At 35.4% G+C, this 24,776-nt stretch overlaps 1 protein-coding gene across 1 annotated transcript in view; it reads right to left on the reverse strand.

The window, feature by feature from the left end:
• Positions 1-24,776, reverse strand: part of PPP1R9A (protein phosphatase 1 regulatory subunit 9A) — a 390,403-nt gene that overhangs the window by 171,355 nt on the left and 194,272 nt on the right. Inside the window, 2 exon segments of the mRNA XM_063667554.1 lie at positions 6,516-6,636; positions 15,932-16,064. Coding sequence (XP_063523624.1) covers positions 6,516-6,636; positions 15,932-16,064 — 254 coding nt within the window.

Below are 24,776 nucleotides of genomic sequence, written 5' to 3' on the forward strand. Positions count from 1 at the left end.
CCTATGACTAAAATATTGATTCTACATAGTTCTTCCTGTCTACTTTAATACTGAAAACATTAAGGGGGACAAAGAAAGCTTCATGCTATTTGATTATTATTTTCGTCAAAACGGTGTCCATTTAAATTTTTTTCTCATTTCAAAGTGATACATTCATTAAAGAAAAAATTTGAAAATCTGATAATTAAAAAAATGAGGAAATAAAAACCATCTTTAACGTTTTTAAAAAGAGTGAGCGAGGGAGGGAGGAAGAGAAGTGGAGTTCTATTGAGTTTGCTATATAAGGGGCTTTTCAATTTACCTTTTTATGGAGGTAAACTGTGATGATTAAGGTGGAGATAAGTTCAAGAAACTAAAAATGAGGAGAAGAGGAAAAGAGAGGTAAAGAGGGTTGGGTGAGAGATGAGGGGAATAATGGATGAAAAAGGCAGTGGTTCAGGTTTATTCCCAGTATAGACTGCTCCTACAACTCCCTAGAACGTGAGCCAGCAGAGTATTAAATACAAAAATGGTTACTGTGACGGGAAAAATTTTCTGGTGTCTAACACCCACTTTGCTTGTATCTTTTATCTCATGAGAAGACAACTTTTAGATGCAACCTCACAGAACAATAACACTGATAATCTCTCTTAAATCTTAGCTGTAACGAAAAGCACAGAAAAGACAAGGGAAGACTCTCAGTGGTTAAAAACAAAAGAATACCTAGACAGAGCTCTGTATCAGACCATCCCAGACTACAAAGAATAACCAGTTCTATGGATTATCTAAACTTTTCAAAATTTTCCAAGATAGCAGAGGAAATAGCCTGTTTCCCCTGGAAATACTGTCGACTGGAATGGAATTTATGGGAACATACCTGGCTAGTTTGTAAAAACCATCTCATCCTGGCCAGTTCAATAGTTTCCATGTGCTTACCATAAACAAAAGTGCACAACACTACTGCTCTTCAGTCTCACTGTGATATTGCTGAGATCCTGCAATTCTTAATCTGAAAACCAGAATCAATAGGGATAAGGCTAATGAAAATACACAAATTGGATTATTCTAGGGTTTGTTTAATGTTACTGGATAGTCACTTATTGACACAATGTTTCTGGGAAGAGAAAAAAAATAACCCTACCTCAACGGGGCTTTTGTCAACAGAGCCACCAAAGAAGAATGACAGGGAGACAGGGAGCAACATTAATGAACTTTGGTCAACAGAGATCTTCCTCAAAATGATAGATACTGAAGTTTTAAATGTATGTGAAAATTGTGAAAACACATATCAAAGCAGTAATAGCCCAAATCTAAGGGGTGAATAGGCAAAATATTTTATTAGAAGACTAACATGAGAGTGTGTGCACAGAGAGGAAACCATCGAATAGGGGACCATGACAGATTTAATTAAAACAAGTTTCCATCCAGGGTTCTCTTAGGCTGGAGGGTAGTTCAGGCAAAGATGGGTCCTAAAAGGGGGTGAGTTTCCTGCAGGATAAGCAAAAGAATAGGACTCTTTAATCTATTGTATATGTTGGTATTACCCAAAAGATGAAAAAGAAAACAATTAAAATCATTTAAAAACCAAACTTGAATGAGGATAAACTACATAGAACCTTAATTTCATATGTGGTATCCCTTCCAATAAAATTGAAAACGACAGTGATTGAAAATGATGATGAGCAAAAGCTTGTGAAACAAAAACAGGACTCAAAAACAAAGTGGGTCCAAAATGGATTTTTAATTTGCCTCTAATTTAGCACAGCATTATTAACATCCTTTGTTAGTTACCATCCACGATTTACTCTACAATTCAGCATTTTGAATTGTTTTTATGATACTAATTTTGCTTTATGGAATCATGAATGAGGACTGGAAAATCATTAGTGTGTGAAAGTGTCCTGTGTGCAATCCCAAAATTACATTTATGACAACAAAAACTAATAGTCAATATATTTAATAGTATTTTACTAAAAATTTAGAAATGAAACAGGAAATAGAAATGGCTGTCATGTCATTCAGCTAAATTATAAGCCACTCTGTAAAAGGAAGGTAGCATAAAAACAAAACAGAGAAAAACGATAAGCCCAAGTAAAGGTTTCAAAAGTGATTAAAAACCCCGCATTGTGGCACTCGCTTATACTCCCAGTTACTTGGGAGGCTGAGGTGGGGAGTTCACTTGAGCCCAAGAGTGTGAGGTCAGCCTGGGCAACATAGTGAGACCTTGCCTCTAAAAATAAAAAATAAAAATAAAAAGTGACTAAAGCACAAGGATTCACTCATTCAACAAATATTTATTGAGCACTCTGTAAGTTTAAGACATCATAGGAGAAAGTACACACATGAAAAGCTTGACAAAAGAAAATTTTGAATGTAAGAGATAATATCAAAGAATAAGGAAGGGCCAAAACTTTTTAACTATACTGGATAAACTCAGGAGGATAAGTACCCACGGCAAATTTTTTAAAGTACTCAAAATGTGGTGAGAGTTTACAAGTCATTTAAGCAGGAATACAAATGATCACAATGAAAAGGCCTCTTGTGGGGGAAGGAAGGAGGGAGGAGGGGGAGGAAAAAAACTTTCTACATATACATGTCTGCTCATTTAACATTCCTTGAAGGAGGTATGATTTTAATCTCAGACTAAATCTGAGATTAAATTGAAATAAATTTTCTTAAATAGAAAGAGTTATTAAGAATCTAAAGCAAGCTAGAAAACAATAATACAGAATCTTATCCTTTCAAGGCTGAAAGGAACTACCTTAGAGAACATGTAACCCAGAACTTTAATTCTGTCAATAAAGGAGGTCTGACAAGTAATTTCCTCGGGGTGAAAATCTTATCATTTTTAGTTTTAATTCAGAAACTATACACAAGAGGTATATATTCTCTACAAAATTAGATATTCTATATCAGCCAAAATTTTTTTAAAAACCCATACACTAGAGCCATTCAACACTTTTTTATATATTAATTTTAGGCTTTTTAAGAAAGAGAATGACTGAGAGATAAGGACAAAAAGGAACAAAGAGAGAGAAAAGAAGAAATAGAATATATACCCTACACAAGAATGGCATCATATTAATCACACTATTTGGTAAATCCTTAATGGAATACTTTTCTATATCAGTAAGTGTATATAACTTAAAATGTATTATTGACTAGAGGAACTGCACTTTTGTATGTTGATACCTTTTAAATAGTAAACATCTGTAAACAGTAAACACTGCGCAAATGAACACACCAGTAGTGGTGGAAATAATAATTTAAAAGATATAAATCTGTTGTAAGTATAATAATGTTTATTTTGTCATTTTCTCATACCCACACACATATGCACATATACAACCACCCTCAATTTTCTTATTAATAGACAAGAAAATGTATTGATTATAAGAACTATAAAGTTTCTCTGACCTCTAAAATTTTGATTCTGTACTTATGTTGTACACCTTTAATAGTTTTCCATGAGGCTTCTCCCATAATAACTATTTTTTTTATTAAGTTTCAAGCTTACTCTTACTTGGTTCAAGAACAGTTTCATATATATGAATAGCACTATGGAAGGTTATTCACACAAACTTAGTTCATGCTTACCACAACCCACAATGTAGATAACATGAAAATTAAGTAATTTGTTGAATATCCCCAGATGATAAGTAGAGGTAATGGAATGAAGGCTCCTAGTTACATTATCTTAACGATTCTGTCCATTACATCACATCAAGTTTTTTTTTGTTTTTTGTTTTTGAGACTGAGTCTCATTCTGTCCCCCAGGCTGGAGCTCAATGGCACAATCTTGGCTCACTGCCACCTCTACCTCCCAGGTTCAAGCGATTCTCCCGCCTCAGTCTCCCGGGTAGCTGGGATTAGAGGCGCCCACTACTACGCCCAGCTAATTTTTGTATTTTTAGTAGAGATGGGGTTTCACCATGTTGGCCAGGCTGGTCTCGAACTCCAGACCTCAGGTGATACACCCGCCTCAGCCTCCCAAAGTGCTGGGATTACAAGCATGAACCACCTCGCCTGGCCAAGTTACATGTCTTAATATATTAAGTGAGGCATTTATTAAGCACCTATTATAACAATAACAGGATTAGTATACTAGGAAAATACTCATTTAAAAGGACTGAGGAAATAAATGTACACTGGGACTGTACTTTAGCAGAGTTCTAATGTAGTTATAAATAATGAAACTATGTAGAAGAATAAATAATTAGTAAATAGGTTAATAGAAAGCAAACCTAATTTTAAAATGATTGAGGGAAAAATAAATATGTCTATGTTTAGAACAACAGGAACTGGTTAACTACTAAATGCAAAATTTTATTTTTCTTTCTTTTTTTTCAGGACTCCTGTTACATGGCTATTAATGCAAAATATTCTGACTTTTTATTCTTTTAATCAAGTTGTAGTTTGGTTTGGCTTTCTGGATGGTTCATAACAATTAAGCATGTTTGAATACTAACTGTAGCATTATTTCCCATGATCTTAAAATTTTCATCAAACTTAATAAGAAATGAGGTATATTTTACAAACAAGTTTTAGCTCTCTTGGGAGAAAGGTGGTAAATTAATAACTGGAAATACTACTACCATTATATATAATTTATTAAAGGGGCAAAGATGTTATTTCCTTAACTACTCTGAAAAGGAGGAAGACTGTTAATAAGTTAATTTAAGACACAAGATAGTCATATTCCACATTCTTCGTTTTAAATGTAGTGAGCTGAATGTTCACTCAAAAGATTTATTTCAAACCTTCTCTATGCAAAGCATTATACTAAGTGCTATAGGAATACAAACAAGGCTACTGACTAAGATGTTATCCCTAACCTCATGGAAAAGAAGATATAAGGTGTGGTTTTGTATTTACATAAATCAATTTAGCTCTCTTTGAGAACTATCTGTGGGTATCAGTATGCATTTTTAGGATTAAAACAGAAACAATGGGCCAGGCACGGTGGCTCGCACCCGTGGCTAGCACTTTGGGAGGCCAAGGCAGGTGGATCACTTGAGGTCAGGAGTTCGAGGCCATCCTGACCAACACGGTGAAACCCCATCTCTACTAAAAATACAAAAATTAACTGGGCGTGGTGGTCCATGCCTGTGGTCCCAGCTACTCAGAAGGCTGAGGAAGGAGAATCACTTGAACCTGGGAAGCAGAGGCTGCAGTGAGCAGAGATCATGCCACTGTACTCCAGCTTAGGCAACACAACGAGATGCCATCTCAAAAAAAAAAATGCTGCTCTGGGTCTCCTCAAAGATTCACAAATTCTTTCCAACATGCTTTATTATTTCTTGATAAGATGGTGAAATGATACATACTTAAACATAAAAAAATTCAAAGCTATTCATTAAATGTACATAAAACAACATAATAATTCTTTGAATTTAGCAGTTGTATATTTGGGTCTACTTGTATTATATTGCCAACTGCTATGGTTTGAATGTTATATGGTGAAAACAATCCTTAACGCAACAGTGTTGAGAGGTGAGACCTTTAAAAGGTGATTAGGTCATAGGGCACTGGCCTCACAAATAGATTAATGTCATTATCATGGAAGTGGATTTATTTCTTTGACAGTGGGTTTGTTATAAAAGCAAGTTTTGCCCCTTCTTGGCTCTCTCTCACTTGGCCTTTGCACCTTTTGCCATGGGATGAATCAGCTGGAGGGTCCTCATCAGATGTGGCCCCTTAATCTTGGACTTCCCAGCCTCCAGAACCAAGAGCCATATAAATTTCTGTTCATTATAAATTACCCAGTCTCAGGTATTCTGCCATAGCAGCACAAAACAAACTAAGACACCACCTTCTGCTTCTAGCCCCAACCTGATACATCAGAGCCAAGTATGAGGGTTAATCAAAATCTAGGCCTAAGATAGATAGATAGATAGATAGATAGATAGATAGATAGATAGATAGATAAACTTGAGATTATGAAAGCTAAGACAAAACAGTGATTATCTGGATGCTCTGCTGTGTACTAGAATTATCCAAGGTGCAGACTGCCAGACCCCTCTACTGGAGATTTTAATTCTACAGGTTTAGGTGCACCCAAGAACCTGTGTTTTTACATAAATATATTTGGAGAAACATTGACCTTCAGAATAACCATCAATACAGAATTAGAGTCCCTAACTTACTATCTACATGTGTCATTTTTTAAGATGCCAGAACTATTATCATTTCTTTCAATATTTCTGAAGTGAAACTATGTGCTGACCTCCATAGCACGCATTCACAACTATATACACCCATGTTTCTGCCCACTTCCCACCAGATAGATGAATGGATAAAGACAGGTATAGACTGATAGATCTGCCCACTCATTTACCTAATATATATTAAAGAAAGCAGATATTTTGCCTGCATATCAGAAAATAATTCAAGTGTTTCAAGATTTTCACATCTGAGAAACCTGAAATTCTATCCTAAAAAATCAACAAACAAAAGCAAAAAGCTACAACTGAAGGACAAACTTCCAGGAAAGTTCTCTAAAGATTTTAAGTTATTAACAACAGTCCTTAATTTACCTGCTATCCCGTTGAGCAGCACCACCTTCTGTTACTGTCTTGACGAATATTCCCAGCTTTTCAAGTCCAGCATCTGCTCCAACACCCATTCCAATAATACTTATACCAAGACCATCCTCATCTATTAAAAAGAAAAAAAGGGGGGAGGTGAAACAACTTAAGTTTTACACTAGTCTGCAATTAGCTGGTGAGACCTACTTGCTGTTTCTAATTTTATTTTTCCTTATGGATAGGACAATAACATGCTTGCCTTAGCAGAATTCTTTTCTAAGCTACGCAGTAAGGGTATCTAATGAGATCCTCCAAAAGACTCATGCGTTTAGCATCATTTTACCCCTACTGTTGGTAATTCATTGTGTCTCAAGAAAAGGTAACAACTTGGTTATTGACTAGTCACTCTTCCTTAAAACCTAGATTCTCTAAATAATGCAATGAATTATTTTAGGCGTAAGAGTATACATATTCAAACATATAATTTTAAACAAATGTGATCATAACATATCTGGAATTCCTCCTTCATTTATATGGTCTTTTCTTCTTTACTTGTTTATTCATGTTAATAAGATAGTATATGTGGCTGGGCATGGTAGCTCATGCTAGCAATACCAGAACTTTGGGAGGCGGAGGCAGGTGGATGGCTTGAGGCCAGGAGTTCAAGACCAGCCTGGCAACATGGTGAAAGCCTGTCTCTACTAAAAATACAAAAAGTTAGCCAGGTGTGGTGGCAGGCACTTGTAGTCCCAGCTACTCGGGAGGCTGAGGCAGGAGAATCATTTGAACCCAGGAGGCGGAGGTTGCAGTGAGCCAAGATTGTGCCATTGCACTCCACCCTGGGTGACAAAGCGGGACTCCATCTCAAAAAAAAAAAAAAAAAAAAAAAAAGATAGTATATTTGAGTACTTTCCTCTGTGCTTCTATACCCAAGAATATATACTCATCAACAACTATAATATATACATACATATACTTAGACATATATGAATGTATATATATGTATATATAGCTTGTTTTTCCTTCTTATTTGTTTACACAAATGAGATTATACCTACTTCTCTTTACTGCTTACTTTTTAAAAACCAATGAAGCGCCTGGGCACAGTGGCTCACGTCTGTAATCCCATCACTTTGGGAGGCTGAGGTGGGAGAATCCCTTGAGCCTAGGAGTTCAAGACCAGCCTGGGGAACAGGGTGAAACGCTGTCTCTACTACAAATAGAAAAATTAGCTGGGCATGGTGGGGCACACCTGTAGTCCCAGCTGTTTGGGAGCTGACGGGGGAGGATCACCTGAGCCTGGGAGGCAGAGGTTGCAGTGAGCTGAGATCACGCCACTGTGCTCGACCATGGGCAACACAGCGAGACCCTGTCTAAAAAAAAGATATGTCATGGATATCAATGTCCTCAATGTCCATAGCTCTAAATTATTTCTAATTACTGAATAATATTTCATGGTGAGATGGTATCATAATGTATCCAACCATTCTGTATTCACAGGCACTCATTTTTATTTCCATTTTACTGGTCCTATGAACAATACTGTGTGACTGTTTTTTTTTTTAATTCACTTACAAATCACACGTTTATCCATATTTCCATTTGTCCTTTCTGTGAATATGTAAAAGATACACTATTTTGTGTGCCACATGTTTTAGTTAAAGTTCAAGGTTATTTTCTGATAGCCTCAAAGTCTTTGTAATCACGCTTTACTAGCAGCATAAAAATACTAACTAATCAACAGTGACGGATTATTAAAGAAATACTGGTCCATATACTCAACAGAATGACACTTTTAAAAGACTTTTCAGCAATAACCTTTACTTTCTTAAGCATTTTCTCTGTTTTTCTTTCTTTCTTTTTTTTTTTTTTTTTTTTCGTTTGAGACAAGGTCTCACTCTGTTGATCAGGCTGGAGTGCAGTGGCGCCATCATGGCTCACTGCAGCCTCAACCTCCTGGGTTCTGGTGATCCTCCCACCTCAGCCTCCGAGGTGCTGGAACTATAGGCATGTGCCACCATATCTAGGTAATTTTTTGTATTTTCTTTTTTTTGTACAGACAGGGTTTCACCATGTTGCCCAGGCTGGTCTCAACCTCCTGGGCTCAAGCAATCTCCTGCCTCAGCCTCCCAAAGTGCTGGTATTATGGATATGAGTCACCATGCCCGGCCAGGATTCTTGTAATTAGTATTCTTTGGATGAAGGTTCATCTCATGCATTATTACTTATCACCAACTTATGCCTGAAGTATTTCCAAGTACACCTGACAATCTTACATCTTTATTCTACATATGTTTTAAAAGATGTCACTTGGCAAAAGTGTGATTTGTTTGCTCAGCTGCATGCTAGAGGAATCTTTACAGTGTTTCCCCTGGATGGGCTGCCTGATGCAAACCCCAGCTGAAGGCACTTCCACATTGATTCTAAGCATAGGTATCTCTTTAGTGTGAAAACTTTAATGTTGACTAACATAAATAATCTCTGAAGACTTTCCTCATTCATTACATTTATTAAGTTTATATACATGTGATTTCTCTTATTTATTCAAATTGTTTCTCTGGTATAAAGACTGATTTCATCAAGAGGATTTATCTTGTTAAAGATTTTCTACATTCATTATAGTTTTAAAATTTCGCCACAGAATGAAATTTTTTGTGTACATGAAGGTTAGATGTGTGCTGAAGGCTCTCCCACACTGGTTACATGCATAGGGTTTTCCTCTCTCCCACCATGAATTCTCTTGTGAATAAGGTTAGCAGATGGCTGAATTCTTATTGACATTCATCGCATTCATAGGGTTTCTCAAGAAAATGAATTTTTTTCACACTGATGAAGGATGAATGATTGCTGAAAGCCTTCCCATAGTGTTTACATCCATGTAAGTTTTTACCCTCAGTATATTGCTCTTGTATTGTTTAAGAGATGATCAATGTAGCCTCTTCCACACAGAAAAATACCATAGAATTTCTCTCCTATATGAAATCTCTGGTGTACATATGTATTAGTATTCTGGCTCAATTCTTGCTCACTTTCATTATACTCACAGGGTTTCTCTTCATTATAACTTATCACATGTCAAGCCAATGTAGAGCTGTGAGTCAAACTTTCCCATACTCATTACCGTACAAAAGGCTCCTCTCAAATTTGAAATCTCCATACTGTCACACCATTAAATAATTTCTTCCTGCAACTATCTTGAGTAAAAATTACTTCTTGGTTTCTAAATCCATTTTCTCTGCCTAGACTCAGGTCTTGGTAGAATTCTCTTTCTTCCTTCCATTGCTCCTCTCATTGCTTTTAACTGGAAAATTACTCAGATTTGCAGAGCTAAAAATCCAGTTGCAGAAAAAGCAATATTAACTCAAGCCATCCTCAATTCTAATGCAAATTACCTACAAGGACAACGTGATGACTGAAGGGCAATACAAGCAAGAGCACAATCAACGCACAGAGACCAGAAGACTGATGTTCTCCAGTATCTTATTTACGTACAGCTTTTCTCTAAGATGAGTGAAGTCTGGAATCTCATCCTTAAAGGCCACTTATTATTCCTGTGGCTGCCCCATCGAGAACCCAGCTGCATCCTGTCTTCCTCTATATACATTCCTAGGGACAGGCAAAGCACTAAGGCAAAACAGCCATAAAATGATGGCAAAGACAGTGGGACTATGTTATTATGGAAGACACTATTGTCATACTACGGAGCCCAAAGCTTATTTTCTAACTTCTGGTTTCCCATTTTGGTTAAGACTCTCCTGCCACAAGCCTAGATGATATATGCAGTTATTTAAATTTTCTTTACAACATCTTTAATATGTTATTATTTAACCCATGTAGAGTTATTTATTTTTACCTATGCTGTAATGAAGGTATCCAACTTTAGATTCGTCCAGATAGATGCTCAGTTATGCCAGAACAATTTATAAAGCACACAATTACTTCTAAGCTGAAATATCATGTGTGTCATATATTAAATTCTCACATACACTAACATCTTTTTCTGGATTTTCTATTTTGTTCCACTGATCAATTGCCATTTGAATACAATTTGTTCTGATTACAAAAGCTATACATTATATTTAGATATTTGGTAAATTAAGTCATTCATATTCTTTTTCATACTTAAGTCTGTATTTCTCCAGACTTACATTTTACCAAAAAAATTTAATACTGTTTTTTGCAATTCTCCTCTCCCAACCCAACTTTGTTGGCAGTTCTATTTGGAGCCTTCTTGTCCAAGAATATGGTTTGTCTTTCAATTTGCTTTCAAATAGAAATGACTTTCAAAAAGATGTTATTATTTTATTTAGATAAATTCCATGTTTTTCTTAGAAATAAATATTTTGTTGTTTTGGTGATACTGTAAATAAAATATTTTTCCCATTTTCATTTCTAAATTCTTAATGTGATTACATAGAAAAAATTGATTTTTATACATATCTTGAATGTAACCTCTTCCTCCACAAATTATTTTACCAAATCTAATATTGAATCAATTTGGTTTTCTAGATAGATATGGATATGAATATATCAGCAAAAGATGATGCTTTTCATCTTTTGTTTGCTGTTATTTATACTGGTCATTTCATTTAAAGAGCATTACAAATTTGATTTCTGGTTTTAATTTAAAAATCTTTAGTGTTTACTCAATTTAGAATTAGAATTCTCTGTACGTATTGTACATTTATAGTTTGCATAAATTTAGGCAGCTTCCATCATGTGCTAATTTACAGTCTTTCTTTAAAGAGGTAAATGTTACCAAATTGACATCTTTTCATACCAATTTGACATGAAATTTAAAAAATTTAAGGGCTTTTCCTTTACATTTTATGTGGATAAATCTCTGAATAATGAACCACTCTGTATCCTTGTATCTAAAACCCCATTTGATCCTAATGAGTCTTTCTTTTTTTTTTTTTTTTTTTTTTTTTTTTGAGACAGAGTCTTGTTCTGTCGCCCAGGCTGGAGTGCAGTGGTGTGATCTCGGCTCACTGCAACCTCCACCTCCCAGGTTCAAGCAATTCTCCTGCCTCAGCCTCCCGAGTAGCTGGGACTACAGGCACGTGCCACCATGCCGGGCTATTTTTTTTTATTTTTAGTAGAGATGAGGTTTCACGTGTTAGCCAGGATGGTCTCAGCCTCCTGATTTCGTGATCCGCCCATCTCAGCCTCCCAAAGTGCTGGGATTACAGGCATGAGCCACAGCACCTGACCTTTTCTCTTTAACTATTTCTATATTTGATATTTTATTTCATTTAGCATTTTAAAATATATATTCACAATTGTAGTTGTACTATAGCAATCTTTTTTGTAGCACATTAGTTTTGGGTGTAAACTTATATGGTATTTCAATGAAATGAAGAGTTTTCCTTTATTATCTATGATCTAAAATAGTTTAACACTGGCTTTATGCATTCTTTAAAGGTACAATAGAATCATCTGGTTCTGATGATATTTTAATGTTTTATCTGTAGTTGTCATTCCAGTTTCTTCTATAGCAATTAGTCTATTTTACTATAGTTGATTCTGGTAATTCAAATTTTGTTAGGACATAAATTATTTCTGGGCATTCACCTCATTTGACAAAGAAATGCAGTGACTGATCTTTTATAGTAACACTATATATTTTTCTTCCATTCCTAATTTGCATAAATTTACTTTCAATTTTCTCCACTCAGTATTATGATTGATATATTTTATAGATGTATTCAATGAAAAGGATTTGTATTACCTTATTTTACTAGATTTTCCTTTCTATGTTATTAATATTATTTTTACATATACTACTCTTCCTTGCTAGTTTGTTTGATTTATTTGGTTTACTTTTTCTGATTTCTAAGACAGGTCCATTTTTTGCTTTTAAAGTTTTTTATTTTAAAGAAAGAAATCAAGGATATAGGTTTTCTTCTGAGTAAAGGTTTTGCTGTGTGCTACAGACTTTTTTTTTCTTTTGAGACGGACTTTTTAAGTTTAATCCTTTCCACGATGGTTTGGGATATGAGTTTTAATTTTCTCTTCAATCAGACATCTACCTAGGAATGTATTATGTAATTTCCAAATTCTCATATTAAAGGAACCTTTAAAATTTTTTCCAAAGGATAAAACTTTTTGTTTTAAAATACAGCTTGAAATAGAGTTCATTATATTAACCCACTCCTTGATTTTTGTTTTCTGTCCATAAATCTGTCCAGTTCTGAAAGAAATATATTGAAATCTCCAATAATTGTATTTGATTTGGTTACCTTTTAGTTTAATTTTTAGTATGAAATATGGCAACATACAAATGAGTTTATGAAAATATTTATCTACAAAACATTATGTTTAAAGAATAAAAATAAAACAAACATCCATGTACAAAGACACACACATAATATTACCGACATCATAAAAGCCACTATATATCCCTCCCTGACACAGCAACTCTTTCCTCAGTGACCATTATACTAAACATTGTGTTAATCATTCCCTACTTTTTAATACTACTTTTTAAAAACTACTCATTTGTGTATCCCAAAACAATATGCTATTTAATAAATGTAAGTAAATGCAATTATATTACACTAAATGGCTTCTTCTGTGGTTTGCTATTTTTACTTTCCTGCGATATCATGTTAAGAATCATACGTACTGCTGCATGAACTGTGGCACCTCCATTTTCACTGCTGAGTAATATTTTATTGCCTAGATATGCTACAATTTATAGACCCTTTCTACCATTGATGAATATTTGGATTGTTCTTGTTTTTTTGCCACTACTAAAATAAGTAATATGATGGCCCAGCTGTGTTTGTATGGCCCATGAGCTAAGAATGGCTTTTACATTTAAAAATGTATGAAAAATGTAAGCATTACTCTTTAATTCACTTTAACTCCAAATGAAAATGTCTTTTAACAGGAGTAATCCATCAGTCATGTTTGGTGTAATATGACTAGTATTCTTCATACTTTTTCATTTAAGCAATTGTATGTTTAATACTTAATAGTTTTCACCTCTTTTTTCCTTGCCCTTGCTGTTTTGAACAAACTGCTCTCTGCTTCACCCCCACCCTGCTAAATTGGACAGTGAATTACTCAGATAAATTATGTAGGCAACGTGTTCTTTAAATCCTTAGATAGCAGCAGTGTCTTTCTTTCACCAGGATAGGTAAATGCTTTCTGGGATGGATATGGGATTCTTGGATCACCATCCTTTTTACCCTCAGTGGCATGTAAAATTATTTCTACATCTCCCTGTTTCCAGTGTTACAGTCTGATGTTAGTCTAATTATTTTGCCTTTGCAAGTATCTTTGCTTGTTTGTTTGGTTGGGTATTTTTTGGCCTGGAATTTTTTAAGATTTTTCACTTTATCTTTGAATATTAGGACATTTTCCCAGGCTATGCCTAAGTGTGGGATCAGTTTGGGATTATTTAGCCCTCTCACTCGTAAATGGATAAGCTCTTCCTAATATAAGCCTCAGATCTTTTTTTTTAAGGACAAGAAATTTTTCTTCTACGATTATTATTAGTCTGTCCTTCTCCATTGTCGTTTTTCTCTTCGGTTGCCTACAACTTATGTATTGGGAGTTTTCTTGGATTTTTGCTCTGTCATTTGAGAATTCTTTTTGGAACATCTCTTAAACGTCATCTTCTAGATCGCCAACTTAAGTCTCAACAATAACTATCCTTTTCAATTCTTCCAGTGAAATTTTTCACTTTAAAATCAAGTAATTTGTTCTTGTTGCTAAGTTGCTCAAGAATGTCTTTTTTTAAATCTGTATAAATTCAGGGGAGTACATGTGCAGGTGTGCTATATGGATATATTACATAGTGGTGAGGTCTGGGCTTTTAGTGTAACCTTTCCCTGAATAGTTCACATTGTACTCCAGTGGTTATTTGTCAAGCCCCATCCCCCTCCCACCCTTGTAAACTTTTGGAGTCCCCAGTGTCTATTACTCTGCGCTGTATGTTGATGTGTACCCATTGTTTAGCTCTCACTTATAAGTGAGAACATACAGCAAATAATTTTGTGTTTCTGAGTTATTTCATGTAGGGATAATGGCCTCCAGCTCCAACCATGTTGCTGTAAAAGACATGATTTCATTCTTTCTTATAGCTGCACAGTAGTCCATAGTGTGTATATGCCCCATTTTCTTTATCCAGTCATCTATTGATGAATACTTAGGTTGATTCCATGACTTTGCTATTTCCAAGACTATTACCATTGAATAGTACTCAGTTAAACATACAAGTCTCTTTTTGATATCATTTCTTTTCCTTTGGGTAGATATTCAGTAGTGGGAGTGCTTGGTCAAATGATAGTTCCATTTTCAATTATTTGAGAAATCTCCACACTGTTTTCCAGAGATTGTACTGATTTACATTTCCCTCAACAGTATCTAAGCATTTCCTTTTCTCTGCATCCTTACCAACATCTGTTGTTTTTGACTTATTAATAATAGCCGTTCTGACCGGTGTGAGATGGTGTCTCATTGTGGTTTTGATTTCCATTTCTCTGATGATTAGTGATGTGGAGTGTTTTTTCATGTTTGTTGGCTGCTTGTAAGTCTTCTTTTAAGAAATGTCTGTTCGTGTCCTTTGCCCACTTATTAATGGGTTTCTTTTTGTCGTTGCTGTTATTTGAATTCCTCATAGATTCTGAATATTAGTCCTTTGTTAGAGGCATAATTTGCCAATGTCTTTTTTTAAGCCATGCTTGAATATCCTTGGGTAGGTTTTTGTTTCTTTTTTTCTTGTTATTCAAGTTATCATCTGCTTGTTCTACTCTTTTTTTTTTTTCGAAGCTCTCTCAGAGGTGTTATTTCTCTGTTCACTGAGAGACAGTTCAGTTCTTGGGTGCCCATCTTACATCTTACCTGGTAATCTCTGATGCCACAGGTCAGCAGTTACTACAGTAGGCAGGGTGTCATTCCAGGGAGAGAAATCAGAAGGAAGCCTTTCTGCTCCCTCTTCTCCCTACTCTCTTTCAACCTTCTCCCCTCAGAGGGGGAGAGGATGTAGCCCTACTATTTAAATTTCCTTGGATTCTACTGCCTTCATTAAAAATCTCCATAATTTTCCAATTATCCACCAAAACAAAATAAAGCAAGCATCTGCCCCAAGCTCTCATATACCAGCTCTTTCTGGGCTCTCAGCTGTAGCAGCCCTTTCCAGGAATACCAACAAAGCATTAGGCCTCACTCATACCTCCCTGATCCTAACCACCATCCCAGCCAGCTAAGATAGATGGGTTTCAGTTGGGAGTAAAACTTTCAATCCACCATCTACTCAGAATCCATATCAACTATTTTTGAAACTTAATAAATAAGATCCTCTGTTAGAATTAAAATTTTATCCAATCCTTAGAAAAAAGGCTACATTTTGGAAAAATAATTCTGTATTATTAACATAGCAACATAATGATATTAACACTGTAGCACTCACGAACCTTTCTCTAGCTCCACTGGGAAAAGTTCCAGCTTTTCTACACGTTTTTCAAGTTCATACTCAGCTGAAGCAGCCACAGGGTCAACTTCATCATTTCTCCTGTCATAGTCTTCATTGGAGTATGTGTTGAAAACCTGTAGTAAGAGGCCAACAAGATGATAATACAGAAAAAAAACAAATTGCCAGGTATCCAAAAATATGTAAGTTTAAACATTCATGTGATGAATTTCTTCTAAACAACTGTTTTGTCTTTAAAATCAATTGAGATGTTAAGAAACGGAAAATTGAGTCAGTATAAAAGTAACTTACTAATTTTTAAAATGTGTAAGTGATAGTACCACTTTTAATCATTTAAGAGACAAAGTAGCCACAGAACACATTATGTGAATAGCAATATTTATCGCCTTTTGTAGAATCAGAATGAACCATATTAGCTGGAACGCTCTGCTGTTTCCCAATAAAACTAAGGTAAACCATCTTGAAGCTACCTAAGCAAATACTTACACTGAACCTGTTTCATGGTATGACCTATACTAGCCCTGAAGTAGCAGTGTGTCAGTATTATAATGCCGTCTCAATCATAGGATCACTGAATCTGACCTCCATTCTAACACTGTCCTGGGATCTTGTTTGTCATCCCTCATTTTACTTGCATATACATTTAAATTAAATTCTCATTGAAACTTTCTATGAAATTATTATGACAATATCGCTCAAGGGCTGTACAGCAAACAGGATATTGAAGCTGTTTATTTCTTACCTACATCATTTAAAAGACAACTAAATGTGGCCTTCAGATATAGCCATAAGAAACTTGATTGTCCTTATTTCTGCTGAAATGTTTATCTTAAAAGGAACTGAAGTAGTTGTCTAATCCCTCTCTTGATACAGGAAAAAATACATGAAAGAAATAAATGTATAATTCATCAAGTCCAATTAATATACATAGCAAACACTGGCATTTTCAACAAAATTCAATAATTATTATGCATCTAAACTGTGCTCCCCCAAAAATCATAAAATCTAGGATTAGCTTTTAAAATAATATTTATAAAAAGATACAGTAAAAACAGAAGACAGAACAGAAGGCCAAAGACTAAAGAAATTATGCCTATTTCCTACAAAGCTGGCCCTGCTGTTCTATGGACACTTTACATTTGTATTATTAGAAAACAAGTAATTCCTATATTCTATATACGGTAACCTATAAACCAAGAATACATATGCATATATAGAAGCAGATATAATGTGGCTCCTAATGGTATATGCTTCTTAAATAGTGTCATTTGTAGGATTTGTACCTCAGTGGGTACTGTTTTCTTCCTGACTTTTCAACATGTTTTCATAGCCTCATGCCGCTTGGATCCCTATTTGGTCTCTACCATGTTTCTCCACCATAGTAAACCTTACTGCATCAAAATGCACGTTTCCATAGTATAGGGTTGGTGCTTTTATTTATCTTTTCATAATATTTCATAAATATTAGCGTGTTTCCCATGCTAATATTTTTCTTTTTCTTTTCTTCTTTTTTTTTCATGAGATAGGGTCTTGCTCTGCACTCCAAGCTGGAGTGCAGTGGTAGGCTCACTGTAGCTTCTGCTTTCTGAGCTCAACTAATTCTCCCACTGTAGTCTCCTGAGTAGCTAGGATTACAGGCACATGCCATCATACTCAGCTAATTTTAAAAATTTTTTTGTAGAGGCGAGGTCTCACTATATTGCCCACGCTGGTCTTGAATTCCCAGGCTCAAGCAATCCTCCCATCCTGGCCTCCCAAAGTGCTGGGATTACCAGCTTAAGTTACTATGCCCGGCCTAATATTCTTCTTAAATTGTCATACTTATAACTTTCTCTTAGACAGCTCTTTTGATCTTTCACTTCCTTTTATATTTTTAGTAATCACTTATTCACATTTATTCATTCAACAATATTTTACAGTTCTAAACTCATGCTTGACATTGTGCTATGCACTGGAGAAGGAATAGTTTCTAGCAGCTTACAGTTTAGGAAGGACACAGAAATCAAAATAAGCACCTACAAAATAATGTGGTAACTGATATAAAAGCAGCATATACCAACTATTTTTTTTTATTTTCCTGAGAAAGTAAAGAATTTTGTGAAGGCAAAGATATTTGACCTGAGTCGTGAAGAATAAACAGAAATTCACATATTTGAGTGCAGAAGAGAAGGAATGTATATTTCAAATATAAGACCCTAGACCAAAATATATACACACACATACACATATCTATAGTTTTTTGGAAAACATTGATAGTTGAGTGTACTGCAATGGAAAATGACTATAGGAGCAAGCTTTACACACAAAATAACAGTTAGCTGGGCCTGGGTCTCATGCGTCCTGGAAATCACTGGCAGATATGACTGGGAATTATTCATTAATATTTACCACTTCTCTACTTCTGCTAATAGGTCCAGATTTATGGCTGCAAAACAATGATTTAAACAGTATTCATTCTGGAACATCACTCAATTTCACTAGTACTAGTAAGTAAATAAATATGTATGTGTGTGCCTATATATAAAGTAAGTATGAAAGAACTGTTTCAAATAAATAACTCCTTCCCAACATCTTTTTTTCAGGATCCCAAACACTCTGATATCAGAATGTTCTTCCCTATTCGGGCTAGTTTATAAAGTTCATTTGAGGGTATTCTGAAATTAAATAAAACAAACCTAAAACAGTAAGACTGCATATTGGAAAATGATACTGTGTATAATTTTTGAGACATCTAGCAATCAGATGACTATGCCACCATTTCATTCTTTAATCCCAGTATTTTGGGAGGCTGAGGTGGGCAGATCATGAGGTCAGGAGATCCAGACTGTCCTCGCTAACACGGTGAAAGCCCATCTCTACTAAAAATACAAAAAATTAGCTGGGCGTGGTGGCGGGTGCCTGTAGTCCCAGCTACTGGGGAGGCTGAAGCAGAAGAATGGCATGAACCTGGGAGGCGGAGATTGCAGTGAGCTATCGCGCCACTGCACTCCAGCCTGGGTGACAGAGCGAGACTCAGTCTCAAAAACAAAAAAAAAAAAAAGAAAGAAAAGAAAAAGAAAATAATGTAAGACACTCTTCATCTTCAGCTTACTTATAGGCTTGTAAATTAAGTAGGCATGCAGAAAACACTGCAAATTATTGAAAAAGAAAAGCCAGAAGTCGTTATTTGCATATTAAACAACTGATTACTTGGAAAATCCAAGAGCTTTAACAGAAAAAGTATTAGAACTAATACGAGTTCAGTAAAGCGATGTAACTTTTAAAACTCAATACCTATATACAAAAACAACTTAGAAAATACAACAAAATGATTAAAACAATAAAATACTTAGTAATTACGAACCATAAATGTACAAGCATTTTTCTCTCTATAAAACTAAGTGATGAGTACAAAATGCCCTGAAGAAAGTGCAATGCCATATTATTTTCCTGGATTAAAATCCTTAATATTATAAAGACATCCACATTTCTAAATAACTGTAAATATCAGTTTACCCTAAGTTAATTTATGAATTCAGGGCAATAAAAAATAAAATCCTATCTACATTTTTTATGAAAACTAACAAGCAGTTTGAAAAAGAGTAAGGGTAGAATCAGGCCCTAGTGGATATCAAAACACATAATAAAACTTCACTTATTAAGGCAATATAGTTTGAGCTCTGGGATAGATTCATTTTTATATTCTATTCTGTCCTACTCCTTTTCTATTCAAATTAGAGTGGTCTATTTAATAAATTATGAAAAGAATTGGATACCTATCTGAAAAACATTCCTATTTATATCATGAAGAAAAATACAATTCAGAACAAAAATAGATACATATATAAAAAGTGCCAAAAGAAAATTTGGGACAATGTTTAGCTAACAGGTTAGAAAGAAATTCACAGATCCTAGAAGTTCTAAAGGAAATAAATAATTTGATTAAAAATAAAGCCCAAAAACTTCTAGGCAATAAAATATAACATAATGAAGTTATAAGAAAAGTCACAGATTAGGAGAAAGTATGAGCAAATATTAAGATGAAACATGAATATTCCTAATATATAAAGGGCTTTATCAACTCAAACAATTGCATGCATAAGTAGGTAAAGGAAATTGAGAATTGAACAAAGAAGAAATACTAATGTCCAATAAATGATGTAAAGATGCTCAGCTTTATTAAAAATTAAGCAAATGCAAATTAAAACAAGGAGATACTATGCATTCATCCATAAGAATAGATTTTTTAAAAAGACTACCACATCCAGGCAGGGCACGGTGGCTCACGCCTGTAATCCCAGCATTTTGTGAGATCTAGGAGGGTGGATCACTTGAGGTCAGGGGCTTGAAACCAGTCTGGCCAACATGACGAAACCCCATCTCTACTAAAAATAAAACAATTAACTGGGCGTGGTGGCATGCACCTCGGGAGGCTGTGGCAGAATTGCTTGAACCTGGGAGGCAGAGGTTGCAGTGAGCTAAAATCATGCCATTGCACTCAAGCCTGGGTGACATAATGAGACTCAAAAAAAAAAAAAAAAAAAAAAAGACTACAATATCCAGTGTTTGTGAGGATACAGAAAAAAAGGATACTTTTGAAGAGGAAAGCATAATTAAAAAGTAGTTATCAATATTTTAAATGTAAATGTCTTTTACATAATCATGTCACATTTAAGTGTTTACAGAAATACTTGCAAATGTGTACAAAGATGTATTTCGAAAGAAATTCATTACAGCACTATCTGTAATAGCCCAAAGCAGGAAATTGCCTAATTGTCCACCAGTAGAGAAAATGGCTTACTAAATTATGATATATACAAATATGTAATTCAGTGCAGTGATTGAAGAGATGTATATCTCTCTACTGACATGGAAGACCCCGAGATACATATATCGTTAAGCCGAAGAGCATGCTGCAGATAAAGAGAAAGACACTCCCAATTCATATGATCCCCAATTGGTATGGTCCCAATTTTAACCTGATTTAAAGCCCCCTAAATTCCCTAGCTATGTAGCACTTGCCAAGTTGTAAAACCATGCTAAGGCACAGTCTCCTTATTTATAAAATGGTTTTTATAATAATGCCTATCCCCATAAGAGTATTATGAAAATAAAATGAAATAGTCCATGTAATTATGCTTGGTTCAATGAGGGGAGAGGAAAAGCTTTCCCAGGGTAATATGAGGGATAATATTTCCCCTGATACCTACTACCCATATCATACTCTCTTTTTTTAAATTAAATTTAAAAACATTTTTAATAGAGATTGGGGTCTCACCATATTGCACAGGCTGGTCTTGATCTCTTGGCCTCAAATGATCCTTCCACCTTGGTCTCCCAAAGTACTGGGATTATAGGCATGAGCCCAGCCTCATACTCTCTTTCATAAACATGTTTTGAATATATCACCCACTAGGATGTTTAATGCCCTTTAAGCAAAAATCTGCATAACTGACTTAGTATTAGAACATAGATTAGGCTGCCAAAATCCCCACCTATGTCCAGAGCAATGCACTGCCATTACACAATGGCTCATGGCCTGCCAGGCTTTCTGTGTCTTCTCTGACCAGGAAGCCCTTTCATCTACATGATCTTGATTCTTTCCATTTTCTTGCAATAGTTCTATTATTTTTATTTTATTAACCTTAATTGCTCTACAAAAATATGGATAATTAATCAAATAATAATCAGAGTATGACTCCTCCTGGTATTCCAGCAACACAAAAAACTCTAAAGGCCAACAGCATTCTGGGCCCTAATGTTCAACACCAACAAGATATATGTATTTCTGTAGTTCAAGCTACCTTCACATTGTTCCTGTTTTATTTCACTGAGAAAAGTAAACAAAGGATGTTTAAATTTAAGACTTCTTGTTTCAGAGCCAACAAGCAATATTCTGGTTTCTCAATCAAAGGAAACAAAACAAGACCTCATCCACTGCTTCACAGCAGAGACAGGCTTTCAGGGGTAGCAAGTTTACAAACACGGTTAGCAAGGACATTTCTGAACGAACAACCCAAGGCTATGAAAAGCAAATAAAGTAAAAATTAGCTTATTTTAAGGTTTCAACTAGAATCATTATCTTATATACATTTTCAGTAGTTTGAACCATAACACTTTTTCAAAACAGCAGCAATACATTTTCAACAATAAGAAAAAAACTTATTTCCTTCACTTCTTTATGACACATTTTCTTTAATCAATGCAGGTCTAAATAAATTCAGCATATTCTATAAATACTGACTGGAAGGAATCTCCCACAATGCTTCCACAAGGTCTCAGTTCAGGCTATGGTCCAGGTTCTGTAAAATCTTCCTGACACATCAAAGATGAAAAATGTTCCAGGTCCTAGCACGCTGAGTTTCAGATGACGGCTTGGCAAAGTGTGCTCCTGGAGATAAGCCAAACATTCACATGCTTCCACAAACAGGCTACACTCATCACAAGCTTCCTTGGCAGAACCCTGACTCACCTTCACATGATTTCAGTGGCTCTGCAAAATAGAAACTAACAATAAGCATGGAGAAGATAGCCACATATTAACATTCCAAAAACCAATTTGGCAATCCTCACAAAGGAGGATTCTAATAGCTTTAGAGCAATGTATAATCTCAACTTTCCTTTTCTTCCCCCAAATTAAGGTTAGTTCACTGATCGACAATAGGTAGAATTATCTAGTGTATTGATTGTCCAGTGTGTGCCCAGAAGTATGTTAGGTGCTTGTTGCAAAATGAAGTAAGCCAAACTGGAGTTTATAATCATCAGACAATTTAGGGTAAACACTGGTAGTCTCCAAAGATCTAAACAGCTGAGGGCTTTAGTCTACTCCTCTACAATCTTATAACATAAGGAGTATGTTACAATGAAAAGAAATTTCAAACTAAATTCTGCTCATGTAAAAACATTGCTTAACTGGAAGGTGCAAAAAACAGATTCATAGGCCTATCTCATAAAACTCTAAAATCCCAGATTTCTGTCCTTAAAGTCATTTTGAAAAGTAGCCTGTGTGAAAGGTTTACTTAAAGCAGTTGCAACTACATTCTATAGTAGGATACATTTAACCTTCTAAGTGGATCACTCACCAGAATCCTACATACCACAAAACAGGATCAAATGGAATACTAGTTAGGTATTACTCCAAAAGCTGTTAATTTGCAAGCCTCGCCTGACCCAAAGTCTAGTTACATAAAATATTTCTAAGGCTAACCCCTGTATCTTCAACATCATTCATTTCACCAATTATTTGTAGCATACTTAACGTTAATACATTGTCTTGTGTAGATTTAAAGTACCAATATCTGGGTGCAGGCTTCTAATCAGCGTCTTTCAAATAATAACTTACTAATCCTAGTGTGTGGATTCATGATTGAAATACCTAGAAAGCTAACTAAAGGGTCCTAAAACAGTTACTCCCATAAATATTATGTTATATATGCTAAAGTACTTTAAATTATAGATAATATAGCACTTTACACAAATTATCTCTCTTTACCAACCAATCTAGGGAGTAAGGCAGAAAAGGGTAAAGAGAGTTCCCATGGTTTTTCATATTTTTACATGAGAAGTTCAGAGGACAATACACATGCTATATATAAGACAAAGTCTATTAGGACAAAAAGTACATTTCACTAATTGTGAGCCTAGTGTTTTAATGGATTACTAAAGAACAAGAAGTTGGGCTGGGCGCAGTGGCTCACGCCTGTAATCCCAGCACTTTGGGAGGCCGAGGCGGGCGGATCACGAGGTCAAGAGATCTAGACCAACCTGGCTAACACAGTGAAACCCTGTCTCTACTAAAAATACAAAAAAATTAGCCAGGCGTGGTGGCAGGCACCTGTAGTCCCAACTACTCGGGAGGCTGAGGCGGGAGAATGGCATGAACGGGGGAGGCGGAGCTTGCAGTGAGCCCAGATCACACCACTGCACTCCAGACTCCAGCCTGGGCAACAGAGCAAGACTGTCTCAAAAAAACAAAAAAAAACACAAAAAACAAACAAACAAAAAAAACAAAAAAAAAGAAGTGAAAAAAAACAAACATACTCTACATAATGGGTGGTAGAGAGCATGCTAGTTCAAATGGCAACACAAGGAAACCTACCTTTGTCAAGGTTTTCCAGAAAAATAGAATTAATATCTTTATATGTTTTTTTATATATACTATATATATTTATATTAAAATTGATTTATTTTAAGGAATTGTCTCATATGACAGTAGGGACTAGCAAATCCAAAATCTGCAGGGTAGGCCTGCAGGCCAGAGACCCAGGAAAGAACTGTTTCAGTTCAAGTCCAAAGACAGCCTGCTGGCAGAATCCCCTCTTCTCTAATAGAAGTCAGTCTTCTTCTATGAAGGTCTTCAATGAATTTGATGAGGCCAATCCACATTAAGGAAGGTAATCCACTTTAGCCCGTGGCTTTAAATGTTCATCTCATCTAAAAGATACTTCATAGATTCTAGAATAACGTTTATCCACATATCTGGGTACTGTGGCCTACCAATGTTGACCCATAAAATGAGTCATGACAAAGTCCTTCAAACAGGATATTCTCTGGCTGCAACACTGAACTTTTTGGTATTTGACAAGGATAGTCAGGAATATGACTTCCTTACCAGTAAGTAGAAATAAGACCACAGATTTACAACACCTACAAGTTACAGAGACACTTCTGACAAGTTAAAGCATTTCATAAGGATAATATCATTATTTCCATACTTAAACTCCTAGCTTAGAAAAGAAAAAGCCAACCTAGCTAGGACTGCAGTAGGAAAGAATACTGAGGGGAAACTGCATGGGGCCCACATGTAAGGCAGTGGTCAATGAGAACTTGTGCTGCCACACTCTGTGGGC

Source organism: Pongo pygmaeus, chromosome 6 (genome assembly GCF_028885625.2).
Source record: "Pongo pygmaeus isolate AG05252 chromosome 6, NHGRI_mPonPyg2-v2.0_pri, whole genome shotgun sequence".
Classification (NCBI taxonomy): Eukaryota; Metazoa; Chordata; class Mammalia; order Primates; family Hominidae; genus Pongo; species Pongo pygmaeus.